At 37.1% G+C, this 18,615-nt stretch overlaps 1 protein-coding gene and 1 pseudogene across 1 annotated transcript in view; one reads left to right on the plus strand and one right to left on the minus strand.

The window, feature by feature from the left end:
* LOC137388033 (zinc finger protein 699-like) overlaps nt 1-16,229 on the plus strand; it is a 39,971-nt gene extending 23,742 nt beyond the window's left edge. The window contains exons 6-9 of the mRNA XM_068074551.1: nt 13,042-13,098; nt 13,206-13,268; nt 15,602-15,824; nt 15,908-16,229. Of these exons, the coding sequence (XP_067930652.1) occupies nt 13,042-13,098; nt 13,206-13,268; nt 15,602-15,824; nt 15,908-16,229 (665 nt within the window). The remainder of the gene's footprint in view (nt 1-13,041; nt 13,099-13,205; nt 13,269-15,601; nt 15,825-15,907) is intronic.
* Nucleotides 5,790-7,824, minus strand: LOC137387033 (uncharacterized; annotated as a pseudogene).
* Nucleotides 16,230-18,615: the final 2,386 nt, after the last annotated feature.

The following is an 18,615-nucleotide window of genomic DNA, read 5'->3' on the forward strand; positions in this document are numbered from 1 at the left end:
ATATAGGCGTGGCGTTCAAATAGATGTGCACTCAAATAGAGGTGGTTTTCGATTAGTTTAGTAACTATAATTACTAAGTTTATCATATTACTTTGTTACTAATTTTTAATATATTCTGTACATTATGCATACAGTCATACTTCAATTTACGAGCTTAATGCGTTCTGAGACTGAGCTCTTATGTCAATTTACTCGCATGTTGGTGCAATTCATTTATATATAGAACAATTATATATATATTGATTGGTTTCCATACTCTAAAAAAGCAAATAAAACACTCAAAACAAGATATTGCAACAGAAAGAACATGTTGGTTATTGTCCTTACGTACTACATGCTTTCAAAAAGCAACAAATACAAAATAATGCAAGGAAATGTGATTAATTAATATGTAAAGTTAAATACATACAATAGCAGTTAACACTCGCATTTGCCAGGGAGGGAGATATAAGTTATTCTTCGTTACAACAGTTGACATTGATGAATTTGGATTTTATCAAAGTGTTAAAAGACAAACTTAGAAGCAAACCTAAAAGCAAACTTTCATTTTCAACTAAACGTAATTAAAATTTCTTCGGCGTTCATAGTTTGAAATTTCTCGCTGGTTAGTGAGAAATTTTTCCTTTTTTTTCGCTTTCTCGACTAGCCGGCTGTTTTAAGATCAACCTATCTAAGGACGTTTGCCTTTGTTGCTCTTGCAACATGTTGTGATTAGGACGAACACAGGTGTCATCACAAATGGTTAACACACGACCACTAACCAACTTGTCCGAATGTCTATTAAACAGTTTGGCTACATAGCCCCGGCCTTTTCACATAGCATCGTTTCAGTTACGCTGTCACCGGCCAATTGTTTGTCCAATGCCATCAGCGGTCGTGAAGATCGCTGCACCGTTTAGAAACTATGGTTAGTCCTTTTGCGAACTAAATGCCTTGAATATAATCCTTCTGTTTGATAATTATGAATGTATTTCTGTCATATTGCCGAGCTAGCTGAATCACGCATACACATTTCGCATATTTTTCAATGATTTTCCGTTTAATATCGACTGTTATCATTTGCTTTTTCTTTGTATTATCTTTCATTTTACTGGCAAACTTTCGGTCTATGCACAGTACTTTTAATTCACATAATTCTGCACAGAAAATTGTGCACAAAAAACCCGGTACAACAGTATAACCTGAGCAGTTGAAAAATACGGAGTGATGCTGTTCTCATAAAACACCTCCGGCATACTTGGTAACTGACTCAAGTGCTCGTATCTCAAACATGGCTCGTATGTTAGTGCTAAAACTTGCTTGAAAGCTGGCTTGTATCTCAAGTTTCTCGTATGTTGGAGCACTCGTAAGTTGAAGTATTACTGTATAACATTTTGATGATTTCACCAATGTTTGTTTGCATTAGATAATTACTAACGATTTTTATATTCCTCTTTACAAAATTTTTGCCTTGCGATGTCAACAGTGGAATGGCTTAAAATTGTCTGGTGAGGGTCTGCTGTAGTAAAATCGTATGTTTAGAACCATATTATATAACAGCTGTTTGTTCCAAATCATCATTCATGAAAGCCGAGCATTAATTCACTGATAGGTTTTACACAAAGGACGTTCGAGAAGTCCGATGTCGCACTTCACAAGATGTATGCACAAGCCATTTGGTGTACTCCTACAACCACCGCTCAAAACCTGATGTAGGATGTATAATAACAGCGCAAACCTTTTTTGAGACTTGTAGAATTTGTTTCATTTTTGCATTATGTTTGTCTACCATGTTGGTAACAATAATGTTGTAATGTGGCAACTAGATGGTGGAAAACTTTAGGAGCGGCAGCCAACAGAAGTGCTGTTGTCTCAAGTTTACACATTGACTAACCGTCGGCATTGGCATCGTAGTTTACAAGTCTGTGTTTGGTCGTCAAAATTTATTGCGTCATGTCACACCTATTGGAGTGGTTTTGTCTCAAACTGTGTTTTTGTTCTTCCAAAATCAATATCACTTATGCTCTAGCAGTCTAGTGTGTCTAGAATGTCAAGTGTGCCAGGAGAGTTTGTCCGGTGTAATAACTATATGTACAAATATTCTGAAATGCTTGAATATAATTGACTGTAGAAGTGTTACAGCGGTAATCTAGCAAGCTGCATGCTTTGAATTCAATTCCATTGCTGTGCAATTTTTTTCAATGTCCTACCATTGATTTAGATGTATGGAGACAATTGTTGTTATCAAAATATTGTAGAAAAATAAATACATGGTTAAATTAGTATAAATAGCTGTAATTTAAAAAAAAATCAGTTCATCAATAGGTTGTATGATTTTACACCGTCATACCCATTTTTGGTCATTCACTCAGTTTGCACGAATAGACAGGAAGGAGATTATGAGCGTGATGTTGTACCAGTGTCAGCCAAAACTAAACCTGCCATTATTTTTAGATTATGTAAAAACCTTATTTGAACACCCCGTTTTATTTAAATGCAACCTCTAATAGAAAGCGATTGCAGGAAAATTGTTGAAAAATACAGTTACACCCTTTAATTGAACACAGCATCATTTGACCACCACTTTGACCTTCATTGGTCTTCATGAACTCATATGTAAAAAAAATTAAAAATAGACAGTGATCCGCAAACAAGTTTTCGTACATTGTTACAACAATGACTCAGTTATATCAATCAAAATTAATTTTGTTGTTGCTGTAGTGATTGCAGGTGCTTTAGAGAGGGTGTACCTGAGGAGAGCAATCCTCGCAATCTTTGGAACTACACTCTGTTTTGAAGTCGCTAAGGTCCGACTCCTACACGCTGTTTTCAGATTTATTCATAATGTGGTTTGCAATATTTTCCAAAGACTGTAGCATTTTGATCAACACTGGGAATACTCCTTAGGAACACAGCTCAACATAGTAGCAACAATTATTATTGCGTATTTGATGATGTTTTTTATCGCCAAAGCTTTGTCATGTTTTCTTAAAAAGTTCGAAAGTGATACCATGGAAATAATTATTAACTGTATTTGGCTAATGTTGTTCACCCAAAGTAGTTTTTTGTTTAACTTGTCAGATACAACGAAAAAACGAAAAGAAATCGAGCAAAAATATCGAGGTCAGCGGCATTGATGTCGCTCCACCCAAAGAAGATTGCAAAGCATAAGTGACATTTGCCTCGCTCGTCAAAAGGTTGAATTTATTTTTTCAAAATGCCGATGAACTAGTCGAAAAATACAGCGCGACTCTCTAGTTAAGCGCCATCTTAAATAAAATGCCATTATTGGGAATGGGTTGAAAAATGCATCACCATCACATTCAAATAGAGGTTTTATGGTATTTATACATAGATATATATACCTAGATTGGCCAATAGGGAAAAAGCCTGTCAGACTTAAATAGCATGACATAACGTCATTGTATTGTACCTCACGCTAGACTGCACTGCTAGTAACGATGAAGCTTATGAGGAGAATTTGACAAAATCACATTTATTTTCACATAAAAACCTTCTTGGATACATTGTAGTGTAAGGCTTATGATGTTTTCACCATCAAGTCAAACACAAGGCAAGGTGCACTGGTCAGTGGTCATGTGTACTTTATTAACTTTATCTGAGACTGCAAGGTCTAATTGACCGACCGTGAAACATGTATACAAATGATAAAACTGCTAAGATATGATATTAGCGAAAGCTGTATAAAAAAGGCATGACAACATAATATGTCATAGAGTGCATGCATGCCTATTGGTACATACAAGTACATGTAGATCAAACATGATGGCTATTAATATTGTCACTAAAGTGAGATGACCAAGCAGTGTAAGAAATACTAGTAGTATAAAGTAAAAAGAAAATACAGATAATATTGAATAATAACTAACCTTTTGTCACTTGTCCTATTTTGTCACTATATTTGCTTTATAAGGAAGACCATGATTGTGTAGTAGTATTATTCGTGTAATCTCAGTATAAATGTGAAAAGTATAATAGGTAAAATTTGTCAAGAGCTGAAAGCATTGACATAACAATAGCTTCTTGACTGCTGCACTACTGGTGCTACTAGAACTAAGAGCCCAAGCTGACCTAAATTTTATAACTTTTGGAGGTAAAAACTGCTGCCAGTGATTGGACCCTGATATAGGCCAGTTACTACGTCACTTGTTTTTTATTAGTTTTGGCAGTAATGACTCTAGAGTCACAACACTCTCCCATCTAAATTTTAATTTACACTCGCTGGTGGCGGCACATCGCGCTCGGCAAGACATGCTGAACTACTACTAAGAAATCTGTGTGGTTAGAAGATTATATGATTTATTTGAGATAAAATATAAAAGGTAAAGGCGTGGCAAAATGTATATTGTGTCTTATCACAAAAAAACATGTTGGTTATGTAATATGCAATATACTACTAAAAATGCACTAACAGCATGCTACTAGGTTAAGAAGCATAAAGGAAAACTGCAGAGTAATAATATTTCTATAACATAAGTATAAAATGTTTGTCCACCTAATCTTTCATTATTACAATGACCTTTTGCACAGGTCGATACAAAACAACACTCGAAGCCAAAGGTTTACCTAGATGGTCGAGGTTGGAGCTAGCTAGTTTGATGCCAACATTCCTAACTAGGTCGTCAGCCCCTAGCTTGACTTCTATAACTCTACCTACTCGCCATGAATTTCTGGGGACATTTTCCTCCACCACGATTACTACGTCTCCCACCTTGACACTTGTTCGTTTGTGCTCCCACCTTGAGCGCTGAATGATTTTGGTTAAGTACTGGGTTTTCCAAAGTCCCCAGATTTCTTCAGCAACTTGTTGTGATTCCCTGTACATCCGCCTGCCGTATATTTCCTCTTGATCGAAATCTCCAGGAGGAGGAGGTAGTTGAAAGGACTTAGCAGTAAGCAAGTGGTTTGGGGTAAGAACCACTTCATCAGGCTTTGATAGATTGTCAGTAGACAACGGTCTGCTGTTTACCGTCGCCATTACCTCATATAGAGACGTTCTCAGAGTGTTGGTGTCCAGTCTCTGGGCATATTTACCAGCCATGCCATTTAGTATGGCTCTTATGGACCATATCTGCCTCTCCCATACACCTCCTTGGTGGCTAGCACCAGGAGTGTTAGTGTGAATCTCTATTTTATTAGCGGTCAGATACTGCTACAGTTCGGAGTCTCTCATGGAGAGGAGTTCATTTTCCAGCTGGTTCCTTCCTCCTATAAAATTTGTGTCCACATCACTAAATAGTGTTTTTACAGGTCCTCTGACTGCTTGAAAGCATCTCAGAGCCTGTAAGAAGCTATCAGTACTAAGGTCAGCTAATACTTCTTTGTGTATGTCCCTAGTGTACATGCATGTGAAAACTATTCCCCAACGTTTTATGTCGGAACGTCTCTCTCGTACAATGAATTGCCCAAAAGCATCCATTCCTACATTGGTAAAAGGAGAAAATGGCTCAATCCTCTGACGAGGTAAGAGACCCATCTGTTGTTCTTCTACTTGTCTTCTTATCTTTCCGATTTTTACACAGCTATTCAACATGCTTTCCACAAGATTTGAAGCTCCCGTCACCCAGAAGCCTGCTTGTCTGACTTCTTCTCCTAGGGTGTAGCTTCTACCCTGATTGTGAGTTTTTTCATGGAAGTGTCTTACAATTAGCTTTGCTAAGTGAGAGCTTCTATCTAGAATTATTGGATTCCTCTCATCAAAGGTCAACAGTAGTGACCCCTGAGCGCCGTCCTTTCATTCTCATCATTCCATGATCATCCAGACATGGAGTCAACTTTCGAATCTTGCTTTACTTATGAACAGGTCTATCTTCTGTTAGCAGTTTGACTTCAGAATTGAAGTGCTGATTTTGGTCAGCTCTAATAATCAGCTTTTCTGCTGTCTCTAGATCCTCACAAGTGAGAACCGGCCTTTTCCAAGACCTCTCACGCAACATCTTCTTTGCATTAGCAATAGATCGCACTAAGCGATACCAGCTACTTGACTTGTTGGTGAGTGTAGTTAGGAAATCTCTATCAGTGCTTACTTTCATAACTGTCTTTTCCTTTTTCATTTCTGGGTCATTGATTGCTACAGAAGGATTACTCCTGGTTAAGTAGCTGCTGATGTCCACCTCTTTCAAGAAGAGGGGACCTGTTAGCCATACTGAATGTGGCAGTTCTTTGATTGGCAGCCCTCTAGACGCCAGGTCAGCTGGGTTAAGTTTACCTGGTATTTGATACCATTGAGATACTTCGGTTAGGCTCAGTATTTCTTGTATTCTATTTGCCACAAACATGTGAAATCTCGTCTTACAGTTGGATAAATATCCTAAGACTATCTTGGAGTCTGTCCAATAGAAATGTGCATCGACTGTGAGTTGTAGCTCTTTTAAGAGTGTGACCAAGTATTGCTGCTTCCACAGCACCCTGTAACTCAAGGCGGGGAATTATCATAGCTTTCAAAGGTGCTACCCGTGCTTTTCCTAGCAACAGGGAAACGTGAACCTGGTTGTTGTCATTAACAATACGAAGGTAGGAGCAAGCTCCAAATCCTTCTAAACTAGCATCACTGAAGTGGTGAATTTCAGTGCTGTTTATTGCTCCAAACCCTGTAGGCTTTATGCATCTTGGTATCTGTATGCCACTCAGATATTGTAGCTGGCTGATCCAGCGGTTCCAATTCGACTCTAGCTCTGCGCTTACCTCGTCATCCCAAGCTCCTTGCTCTTGGCAAGCTTTCTGCGTTAGGATTTTTCCTTGCAAAACAAATGGAGCAAGTAGTCCAAGTGGGTCGTATATTTGAGAGATCATAGATAAGATTCCTCTTCGAGTGGCTGGCCTTTCTTTCAAGTTGTTAATAAATTGGAATGAATCCGTTTCTGTGCACCACTCCATTCCGAGTGTGCGTTCTGTTGGCAGCAGATTACAGAACAAGTCTATGCCTTGTAGGTCTTTGTTTATTTCAGTCTCTGGAAGTTGTGCTAAGACTTCTCTGCTGTTGCTGGCAAACTTGTGCAACCGTATGTTTGCATTTGCACAAATTTTGGTAGTGTTCTGTATAAGCTCAAGGGCTTCTTGTTCCGAAGCCACACTAGTAATACCATCATCGACATAAAAGTCTTGTAGCACAAATTTGGCTGCAGCTGGCATATCATTCATGTGTTTCTGAGCAATAGTCCTCAACCCAAAGGAAGCCACTCCCGGGGAAAATGTAGCCCCAAATAGATGTACCGCCATACGATACTCGACTATGTTCATCTCATTGTCAACCCACAAGAATCGTAAAAAATCTCTGTCAGTTTTATCTACATAAAAGCTGTAAAACATATTTGCTATGCCACAACTTACTACTGCCACTGATTCTCTCCTAAATCTGCAGAGAATACCCAGTAGACTATTTATCTGGTCAGGGCCAGATAACAGAGGATCATTGAGCGATGTGTTCTGATATTTGGTACTTGCATCGAACACTACCCTAAGCTTGCCTTTTTGTGGGTGAACTACTCCAAAGTGCGGCATATACCACACTTCACCAAGAATAGTAACATGTGCCATATCAACCGGTTCTGCTTGACCGGTTCTGATTAGGTCATCAATTACTGTTGAATATTTCTTTTTGTAAGCTTGATCTCCTCTAAACTTTCTCTTCAGAAGTTCTAAACGTTTCAGAACCATACCTTTGTTATTAGGTAACACTGACTGTTCTTTAAATGGAAGAGTTATTTGAAGATACCCATCCTCCCTTTGGACAGTTCCAGTCTTCATGATATCAATGAATTTTAGATCGTCTTGTGACACCACTTGACCATCCTGAGTATCACTAAATACTGAATGCCCTGACATAGGGCTTGGATTTACCTTGACGTTGTGGACATTTTGAACAGGTAACATACCATTTTCTTTCCCTCCGCACAATGTCCATCTAAACAATGTACGCACAGCAAAAGGCTCGCCAGGCTCTCCTATTATGCACTCCAAAAGAGCTAGCACCTAGATATTGATGCCCAAGAGCAAGCCTACCGGAATATTGAGAGCTGGGGAGAACTGGTTGGCTACTTCTGATAAGTGCTGAAGCTTATTAGCATGGTTTTGAGTAGGAATCTGAAGCTTGTTATATGGTAGCTCTTCTTGTTGGTAGGCATCAATTCTTATCTGAGAATCAGAGCTATAGGCCCGGAGGCGCAAGCCTTGGTGCTTTGGCACATGCCCGACTGTCTTACCATGCAATGTTCCCATAGTTATAGTCTCTTTTTTCCTACCAGATTAAAAGCTTCAACTAATTCATTTGATACAAAACATGCATCAGACTGTGTGTCCATCAATGCATAAACAAGCTCCTCTTTTTGTGAGTGTGGTGCCGATACAAACACCGGCACCACCATGCTAAGCATACCATTTATTCCTTTGATGACAGCATGACTATTAACTCATTTTACCTCCTTGTTGCCAGTTTAGTCAATTGCCTCTTGAGAAGAGCTAGAATCTTGAGCTTGTTTCTTAGTTTGTGTACTTTGGGAAATGTCTTTTCTCCATTCTCGATGGAGAATTGTTGGATGAGGTTTCTTGCAAGACTGGCATTGACTTTTGTTCTTACAGTCTTTACTTTGATGATCAGGAAGTAGGCATGAAAAGCATAGACGTCTGTCTTTCACAAGCTGCACCCTCTCTTCATGGCGGATAGCAAGAAGGCGACCACACTCTGACGTTTTGTGATTATGCATATTACAGTGAATGCAGTTGAACCTAGTTTCTTTTACGGTAGCCTGATAGCTATGATGAACTGCCTTCTTTGGTTCCTTAGCCATGGATTTAACTGGTAGTGCATTATACTGTAGAATTGGCTCTAACATTATTTCAGCCTCGTTTCTGACGAACTTAACGAAGTGCTGAAACTTGGGGTACTCTTTTTCCTTCCTTTTGTGTTCTACGGTTCTTCCCAAGCTGCGCCTCATCCAATCGGGTAACTTTTGACTCATCTTTTCATTCTCTTGGCTGTCATTGAGTATCAGTAACTCTGGGATAGACTCACCAGCACTTGCACACTGACCTAAAAAGTCTGCAAAACAACGCAATGCAAGATTGTCTTTTGAAGGAATCTTTGGCCACTGTTCAAGTTTCTTTCTAAAGGCTCTAGCAACTCCGTAGTCATTGCCATATCTTTCCTTCAACTGAGCTTTGGCGTCAAGATAAGCGTTGTCAGACCTCAACAAGAAGTATCCACTAATGCATTCCTTTGCAGCCCCTGAAACATAGCGCTTCAAGTACTGAAATTTCTCCGTTTCTGTGAGTCCCTTTCCTTCGAACATTGAATTGAAGGACAACTCCCAATCATGGAACTCAAGAGAATTTCCAGAAAAGGTTGTTATTTTTGGAGGTGGCAATTTTGAACTGCTGATAGAATTAGCAAAGCAATCAGCTAACTTCTGAACTACATCTATACCTTCAGTAGGAGCATGTGACTTGTCAATGATTGACTTGAATTCTATGCTAGTAGCGTTGTTATCATTGGGTATTGCCAAAGTAACAGGTAAGGTTAAAGACTGTAGTCTTTCAGTGTGTCTAGGTTGACTAGTCGATGTGTCGACAGTCTGTGACATTACTGGATATGTTGCTTGCACGACAGGCGTAGTTGTAGACAGCTGACTTCCCGTAAGACGGTTACGTCTCTGTGCCATCCTTTCTTCATATCGTTTCATCTTTGCCTCCAGCTTTCTCTTTGATTCCTCTATAGCTTGCTCAGCTTCAAGTAACAGTCTTTTCTCTTCTTCCTCTGTCTTGTGCTGGGCAATGTGCTCCTTTGTGAGACTGACATCTGACATGAATTGTTCAAACAAGGTTTTAATATGGCTACTAACTTTATTGTCTAACAAAGAATTTAACTCATTGTATATGTCAGTGATTTTATCAACAGTATCATCTAGATTGGCAAGAAAACCATCATGCACATAATTAGCATCAGCGTCAAAGCTACTCAAAAATTTTTCATTGCTCTCAAGCTGTATATTAACTTGATAAAAAAGTTCCGTTTGTAAACTTAAACATCTGTTTTCTCTTTCTTTTAGAGAGAGAGCTTTTTCTCATTTGGACTTGCAAATGCTCGATTCAGTCATTTCCGCATTAGAATTTGCACTCACGCTATATTTGCCACCCTCTCCTATCCCCATTCTCTATTTTCCCCTTCTCCAAAGAAAAAGTGAGACGGAGAAAAGAGAGAAGGGAGAAAAGAGAGGGGGGCAAATAGCCCACCCACTCGGACCAGACTCGGCTATTCATTTAAGGTTAAGAGATAGTTCTATTACAGCCTAATGTTGTTACATCAATAAACTGAGATAGAAGAAACCCTTATCACACCAATCATTATATTTTGTGGCTTGGCTTATAGATGCAATCTTCAATTTATAGCTAGACATTGGTGGATTAATGCTATTCAATGGGTGATAGATTAATGGCATGATTTGGCTAGTGTTTTTATTACAAATTTTATTTTCAACTGTTATTATATTCAACAAGAGATTAGTTAAGAAATACTTTACAAATATAGAAATGTATAACCCAGCATAGTCGAAAACAAAAATCCATCACTTCCCTAAAACTTCTGGTATTAGTGAAAGAAACTAAAAATAAAATAAATTTGCTGGATTGAAGGTTCTTAGACGCGCTTTTAAATTCCTCAAGATGCCCTCGTTGTAAATGCCTCAATAGCATTGATGTGGATCGTTCTTTGTAGCTTAAAGGTTGACTTGCAACAAAATTCACATTACAGTTATTTGGTATCAAAATATTTACCATGTTTTACTCTGTTGTGTTGTAGGTGCCAAACTACGTGGAAAGATGATTACAAGCATTCAAAAGCTCAAAAACGAAAAGCCCCGGTAGATTGGAATCTCTTCATTTCGATGACGTAGTCATTACAGTTTGGTTATCGTCTTGTCACGTGATGTTCTCACGTGAATTGAAAAGCCAATAAAAAGCTAAATATAAAACTTATCGTAGCACTAGTTTATGACGAACACTTCGGGTTTTACCGAAGACCCCGTATCAAATATAGATGCTCGCTACTTTACAGTTTTGTTTCGGCATTATCTAATCGTCAAGTCGTAATCTGATCATGTGACCCAATACTTCGCAAATGATTTTTGCAGCACTTTTCGATTATCACAGGTGACCAACAGACTCGCCATGATTATCAGACAATGATATGTACTCCTTCGAGCTAAGGTTAAAAAGTTTAACGATTGTTTACGGTGAGTTATAAGATATCAGTGCTAAAAGTGACAGCATTACAATGACGATGAAACAGACGCGTAAGAACAATACAAATGGTTTTATTGAATGCGTGAAGTATATTTATAAAAATATTTTGACGAATGAGGTTGCATGAAAGTGTAAACAGAAACCATCCTGTAACAAATACGTCTTATTTGAGCCATTTGGGAAAACGAATCCAAACTATGGCGGTCTCGTGTGGCTGCGATTAACTGTTCGTTTTTTAACTTTTAAGAGCTTGTAATCACATTTCCACATATTTGGCACCTACAACACAACAGAGTAAGACATGGTGAATCTTTTGATACCAAATAACTGTAATGTGAATTTTATTGCAAGTCAACCTTTAAACAATAGCATGATGTTGAACCTCAGCAACTTTTCCATGGTAGCACTTAGTGCCAGCCTGGGAAGGTTTTTCACCAATCCAGCAATACTAAGCAACACTCTCGTCACTTTCTCACTGTGGTTGCAAACCTCAATCACCACAGGCGAAGACAAAGTCAAGACACCACGGTTCTTAACTGTGATTAGGGAATTTGTTGCTTGATCCACATCATAGTTGGTAACATCTACGATGCTAGTGATACAATCATTACATTTCAGCTTTGGTGACCTAGCCAGCTACATAGCCAGCTCTAAAATAATCATTCTGACTCATTTTTGACTTAAGACATACTGGCATACTCATCATATTTAGCCATGTTTAGTTCAGCATGATATTAGTCTATTTACCTAGCCAGGGTCTGGCTCTTTCAGTAGGTGGGCTATTTGCCCCCCCCCATTTCCTTTCTCTCTTTTCCTCTTCTCACTTCTTCTTTGGAGAAGGGAAAAGGAGAGAATAGGGATAGGAGAGGGTGGCAAATAAAGCCCTGATGGCTCATGATTTGTGTGCAACAATTCATACCTTTTATAGTTTTAATCTAAGGTGGTTTTCAGATATTATCACATAATTGCTTTAGTTTACTGGATTATGTATCCAAGAAGGTTTTTATATGAAAATAAATGATATTTTGTCAAATTATCCTCATAAGCTTCATTGTTACCAGCAGTGCAGTCAAGCGTGAGGTACAATACAATGACGTTACGTCATGCTATTTAAGTCTGACAAGGCAACCGATAGGAATAGCTATTATTGGCCAATCTAGGTTTATATATCTATGTATTTATATGATCAAGATTAACGATCACCTATATATTATATATAGTACTTTATTGACAATAATTTCATTTCACAAATAGAAATGTTTTTCAAATTAGGCCATACAACAATAGTAAAACAACAACAAAAAGGGGAAAAAAGCAACAGCTAGCCATTAAAATTGAATAAATAGTCTGACAAATAGTGTTTAAAATGCCTTTCTCTGCTAAGAGAACAAATATTTGGTGGAAGATTATTTGGTGAAATCACTTGTGGATTTTGTATTGTTTCTCTATCTTCGTACCCATGTTTTTTTCTGTACCTATCTCTTGTTTATTAATGTTCTTGGTAGCCATGTTTACTTTTGTCATTTCCTCTAACTCTAGTTCCTCTTTAGTCCATGTCTTTATAAATTGGCCAGCTATTGTTATTTTACAACCATATCAGCTGTTTCATGTAGATACATGTCTTGTATTCCCATTCCTGTTATAAATAGTTTCACTATTAGCCATACTGTATCATAACTACACCATATGTTATCATCATGCTTTTACCAGCTAGTTTGGAGCAAACATTTTCTAGGTTGGTCATCATACTTAGTTGAACTATAACCCTGCTTGAAGTTAGTAATTTATTAATATTTTATATTGTAGATTCTGAAGTTACAGGAGAACCTGGCGATTCGTCAATCAACAATGACTGTGATGAAGGTAATTATGTTGCAATTATATTTCCTTGGAATTCGTCTCAACTTAGTAAATGTACAAGACAATTATCATTGTTATGTTCTCTAGATGACCTCTCATATTTATTGTAGGAGTTGCAAAAGTGAGAACAGAGCCAGGATCTGATGGTGGTGCTGATCACCTCTCCCCAACTGGTTAGTTGAAAATTTATTAGTTAATAGTATTAACTGCTGTTGATTATCTCAGATTTCCAGCGTCTCTTAGCTGAGTAAATATGATAATTACCTTCCTTTATTGTCTTACCAACTAGTTTTTAGTAAAACTAAATTACTAAATCTGATTATAATATATTGAGTCATTCTCTATTAAGTTACAGATTTTTTCATAGATGTTCTTTTCAGTACTAGTAGTCAGGGGATTTCAGTTTCTTGTTTTTGCTGGTTGCTATATCAACATATGCAGCGGTCCACGCGAACCGCTGGTCACAGCAGTCATATATTGGTACATCGTCTCAAGACTTTGTCGATGCAACATTTGCAATGGTCATAGTCATTTTAAATGTATTTTAATGGGGAAGATAGACAATAACATGTTTTGCTTTGTATTCATATGAAATAGTGTAACATTTTGGGAAATCGTTTGAAAAAGAAAAATGTAGTGACAGGCTTCTAATGATTTATAAAAGCTGAGTTTTTGTATTGGATGCATTTAGCTCATGGTCTTCACAAAGACATGACCAGAGCATAGATGACCAAATCAGGACTCAAACTGAGCGTTAACTATTGGTTTCACGAAAATATAAAATTGTATCTTTATCAGTTTTTCACATGATGGTACTTGTCCTTCAAGTTAGCTTTTTACTCCATTCAGACTTGAGTGTGATGAAACACTATATGAGCTTTATTTTTTCACATGGTTAAATTCAATTTAGTAGCTTTTCTATTCTTTGTATTAGAATTCATTGAGTAAACGCTTACAAATCTTCTAGGTTTGTTTTATTAACAATATGTACCAGCTGATTCCAATTAAGTACGTCACCTGAACGTCACCTCTATTTGAACGTCACCTCTATTTAACCGCCATTATGAGAGGAAGGTTGAAAAATAGAGCGCCACCTTATATTGCAACGCCACCTCCATTTGACAGCCACTTTGATATTATTTGGTATCTGTGAATTCGTAATATCAAGTGATCAGTAGAAAAGTATCCACAAAATCGTATTAAAAATGTATCGTTTACGTCAAAACAAGAGGTTTTTCCGTTGTCCAACTCGAGTGCTTTTCATTTTTTAAAGCTCTGGATGCAACACTATAGAAATAATTAATAACTGTCTTAGGCTAATAATAGTTCATTTTCGTTGTAAACACTGTCTTGATACTTGGAAGCACATGTATGCAAAAACGGTTTACATTTATGATGGTACATGAACAAATAGTTTTATAAGCCATTGGCTATGTTTAGCGTGCAAAACATTAACGCATTGCTTTTGTGCTAAAAGCAACACGTTAAAGTTTCCTCTGCTAATAAAGTGTTTTAACGCAAATTTCGACAAGTTGAGTAGTGCAGAAAAACAGTTGAGGTCAGATGTCATTTATGTAACTTGTTCATGAATATGGGTTTGTACCATTTTATAGATTATAATTGTATAACTTTAAACTTTGGAGATTTATAGCACATTATTTGATAGCATCGTCGATCGTACAATTGATTGATGCTTTTAACTCCTCTTCTATTGCACATACCAAGCTGGTTTTTGCTGCAAGCTGTAGCAAACATATCAATGACTGCAATAAGCTTTTATGAAACATCGGTAAATAAAGATATAACATAAACATGTCTTCAAATTTAGAATGAAATGAAAATTGGAAGCTGCAACAAATTTCCAAACCGGACACAAGCTATAATATCACTGCAAGTTAATTGCCAGTGATAGATATCAATTGGTAGAGATATTTTTCGGCTTATTAATGCTTATTTATTAAGATATTTTCAACAAGTTAGAGGTAAGTTAGTGAATTTATCGCATCCGAAGGGGTTAAGGTCACTTTACCGGAAGGACAGGGTAAAATATAGGCGATATCCGCTTCGCCCGTAAAAGGGCCAAGTTTCGCTTTCCACAATTCTCACAAGCCGTTTGAAAAATACAACGCCAGCTTCTATTTGAACGCCATCTCAACTCGACCACTACTATAAATTGATGGCAAAATAGAGCACCATGGCGTTCAATTAGAGGTGGTTTGGTATATAAACTAGTTCATGAAGGATAGATAGAGTCGAGCGTCACACAGAAAAATTTTGTGTGACATGTAAAGGTTGTTATTGTTATTTATCATTATCATGGGTTTGGTTGTTTCAACATGGGGTAAGATGCAGACAGACATAGCAACATTTTTAAATTTAGTCCTCCGTCAACTCCTAAATAATCTTATATAACAGGGTTTAAATGTAATTTTTATGATATAACAATTTTCGAGTGTGAACCGTACTACTAACCTTGTGTACCAGAAACTATCAACTTGTATTATAGGTATAGATTGTGGACAGAAATCTTTTCAAAGAGATCAGAATGTTATATCTGGAAGATTGTTATGCCCTAACGCTGTAAAGAGAAAAATAAAAGGTCTCACTGCAAGGAAACCTCTTCAGTGTGAGCTATGCAGTGCTAGCTTTGTTCGCCGCAGTCATCTAGCAACTCACATGAAGACACATACCGGAGAGAAGTCATTCCAATGTAAGATATGTGGGATTCGGTTTGCTCATTGCCATAATTTAACAGGGCATATGGGGATTCATACTGGAAAAAAAAATTCCAATGCAATATGTGTAATAGAAGATTTTCTGAGACCGGCCATTTAACAAAGCACATTAGGACTCACTCTGGAGAAAAACCATTCCAGTGCAAGATATGCAGCAGTAGCTTTGTTCATACTGCAAATCTAACAAGACATATGAGGACTCATACTGGAGAAAAACCATTCCAATGTAAGATATGCAGTAGTCGATTTGCTCATCGCCATCATCTAACAACACACATGATTACTCATACCGGAGAGAAACCATTCCAGTGCAAGATATGCAGTCATCGGTTTGCTCATCGCCAAAGTCTAACACGTCATGTGAGGACTCACACTAGAGGGAAGCCATTTCAATGTTAGATGTGCAGTAGTAGCTCTACTCAACGTGATCAATTTAAAACTCACCTGAAAAGTCATACTTCATGGGAGACATTTCATTATAACACATACAAGTGTACATGTTCAAATTCATTTGGACACACCCATATATTCTGATTTGGTTTGTTGTGGTTTTTTTTTGTGTAATCACCTATGTTATACATGAGTTTAAATTTAATTATCTTTTCGTGGTAAAATATACCTAGCTTTGTGGTCAAAAGTTACACATATGTTTTCTATTAATTGACAAGCCTCGGTTCATTTTGGTTGAACTGAATTGAACATGACTAACAACTGCAACATTTTGAACATGAGAACATTGGCTGATCCTCCTGACCAAACCCTCTGACGTTGAAAACATGGAATCAATTACTTTTGTAATTAAAGATTTGTAGCAAAGCTTTAATTTTTATAGTGCATGAAATTTCTTACATACCTGCTGAGCAATAGTTCACAAAACGGCTAAGTTTTCTGTTAGATTTATAATTAGATTTTTAGTGGAAATCCAGCCTTATTTTGTAGCATTCTGGCCTGCTTGAGGGTTAAAAACACATTTTTGTGGTATTAACAGCCGCAGATAACATTATAGATTCTGGCTTCAATGCTTGTTTAATAATGGAAAATATTGTGTATATGCTGTCAACATGTACAGGCTACCCTCCGAACTTTAAAGGCTGTTTTTTATGTTACAGTTATACAGAGTGTATAAGCCGCAACCACTGATTTTTCATTTGTTTCACACACAGTAAAACTTATATTTGAAGGCCACTTTTATTTGAGCGCCACCTCTATTTGTCCGTCTATTTGATATTCACTGGTCTTTACGAACTCATAATACCAAGTCATCAGTCGAAAAATCTCTACAACATTGTACTAATTAATAATGACTCAGTTATCTTAATAGCAATCAATTATTTTGTTGTACCTGTTCATATGCATGTCTATTTTCCAACTCCGAATGTGTTTGTTATTTGTTAAAATGTTAAAATCAGCAATGTAGACATCCTTAATAACTGTATTAGGTTAATAGTAGTTATTTTTTGACACAAACTTGATACTCCGACATACACCGTACATGTATGTGATAAACAGTTTACATTTACGATGGAATATAAACTACTACTTTTAGGCTAAAAGTTGTGCTTAACAATGCAGTTAAAATTCATCCTTAGTGCAAAATATTCAATGCGGAAAAGTTTTTGTCTGCCCAAAAAAATTGTTTGGACCCTAATATCAACTAGTTCAGCAGTGCGGAAGAAGATTTGAAGTCCAAAACGTTGTAAAAGGTATTGAAGCAATAGAAGCTATGATAGCCAGAATATGTTTGTTCCATTGAAAGCAACAATCAGAATGCGACTGGCCGAGCAAATGATGCAAAAACTTTTGTTTTCAAAATTTTCTATTGATTACTTTATATTATGAATTCGTAAAGATCAAACAAGATCCAACCAACTCAACACTGAACAAGGTCAGCTGACCAGCTGATGGGTAATTAAAAGATAGGAGATGACTCATCCTAAGCTATTTATAGAGCATTAGCTGCACATGTCTAGGCAATAACAAAACTGAACTTTGGTGATAGTTTATACGTATCATTTTTTTCGCAGTAGTTTCAACTTTCACATACTCTTTGCTAAACATTTGTTACGAGCTTGTATAGAACTCAGGTTTGCGTCTACATTTACCACGTTGAGGGTATCTACGAACTGTAGACGATTTAGCAAGCGAGTCTTTCTGTTTTAGTGAATAGAAAAACAAAAAACTCTTTTGAAGTCGTTGCTTCGCTATAAAAGTGGAGGCATATCATTGGTAAATTTATTCTATTTCATGTCGCTATAATGCGTAGCACGTGGATTTGCCAAGAATACATGCCCACTTTTATAGCAAAACAATCACTTCAAAAGTTGTTTTTTAATCACTAAAACAAAAAGACTCGAGGATTATTTTGCATGAAATCTTTGACTCGAGTAACTCAACGGCTCAAAATGGCTTGTAAATAGAATATTTCTTTATTTGAAGTCCGATTGAGTAAAAGTATCAGAAATAACTGCTAAATTTGAATCACTCTAGATAAGAGCTACTTGATATTGCTGTTTACAACTATAACTAGTTTCATCATAGTCTACCACTTTTAAGCTTCCTTTTCATTTATAATTTGTATGGGAACAGCTCAAGAATGATACTTAAAGGTTGACTTGCAACAAAATTCACATTACAGTTATTTGATATGAAAAAATTTACCATGTCTTACTTTGTCATGTTGTAGGTGCAAAATATGTGGAAAGGTGATTGCAAGCTCTTAAAAGCTCGAAAACAAACGGAAAATCGCAGCCACGCGAAACCGCCGTAGTTTGGATTCCCTTTCCAA

Source organism: Watersipora subatra, chromosome 2, assembly GCF_963576615.1.
Source record: "Watersipora subatra chromosome 2, tzWatSuba1.1, whole genome shotgun sequence".
In the NCBI taxonomy this organism is placed as follows: Eukaryota; Metazoa; Bryozoa; class Gymnolaemata; order Cheilostomatida; family Watersiporidae; genus Watersipora; species Watersipora subatra.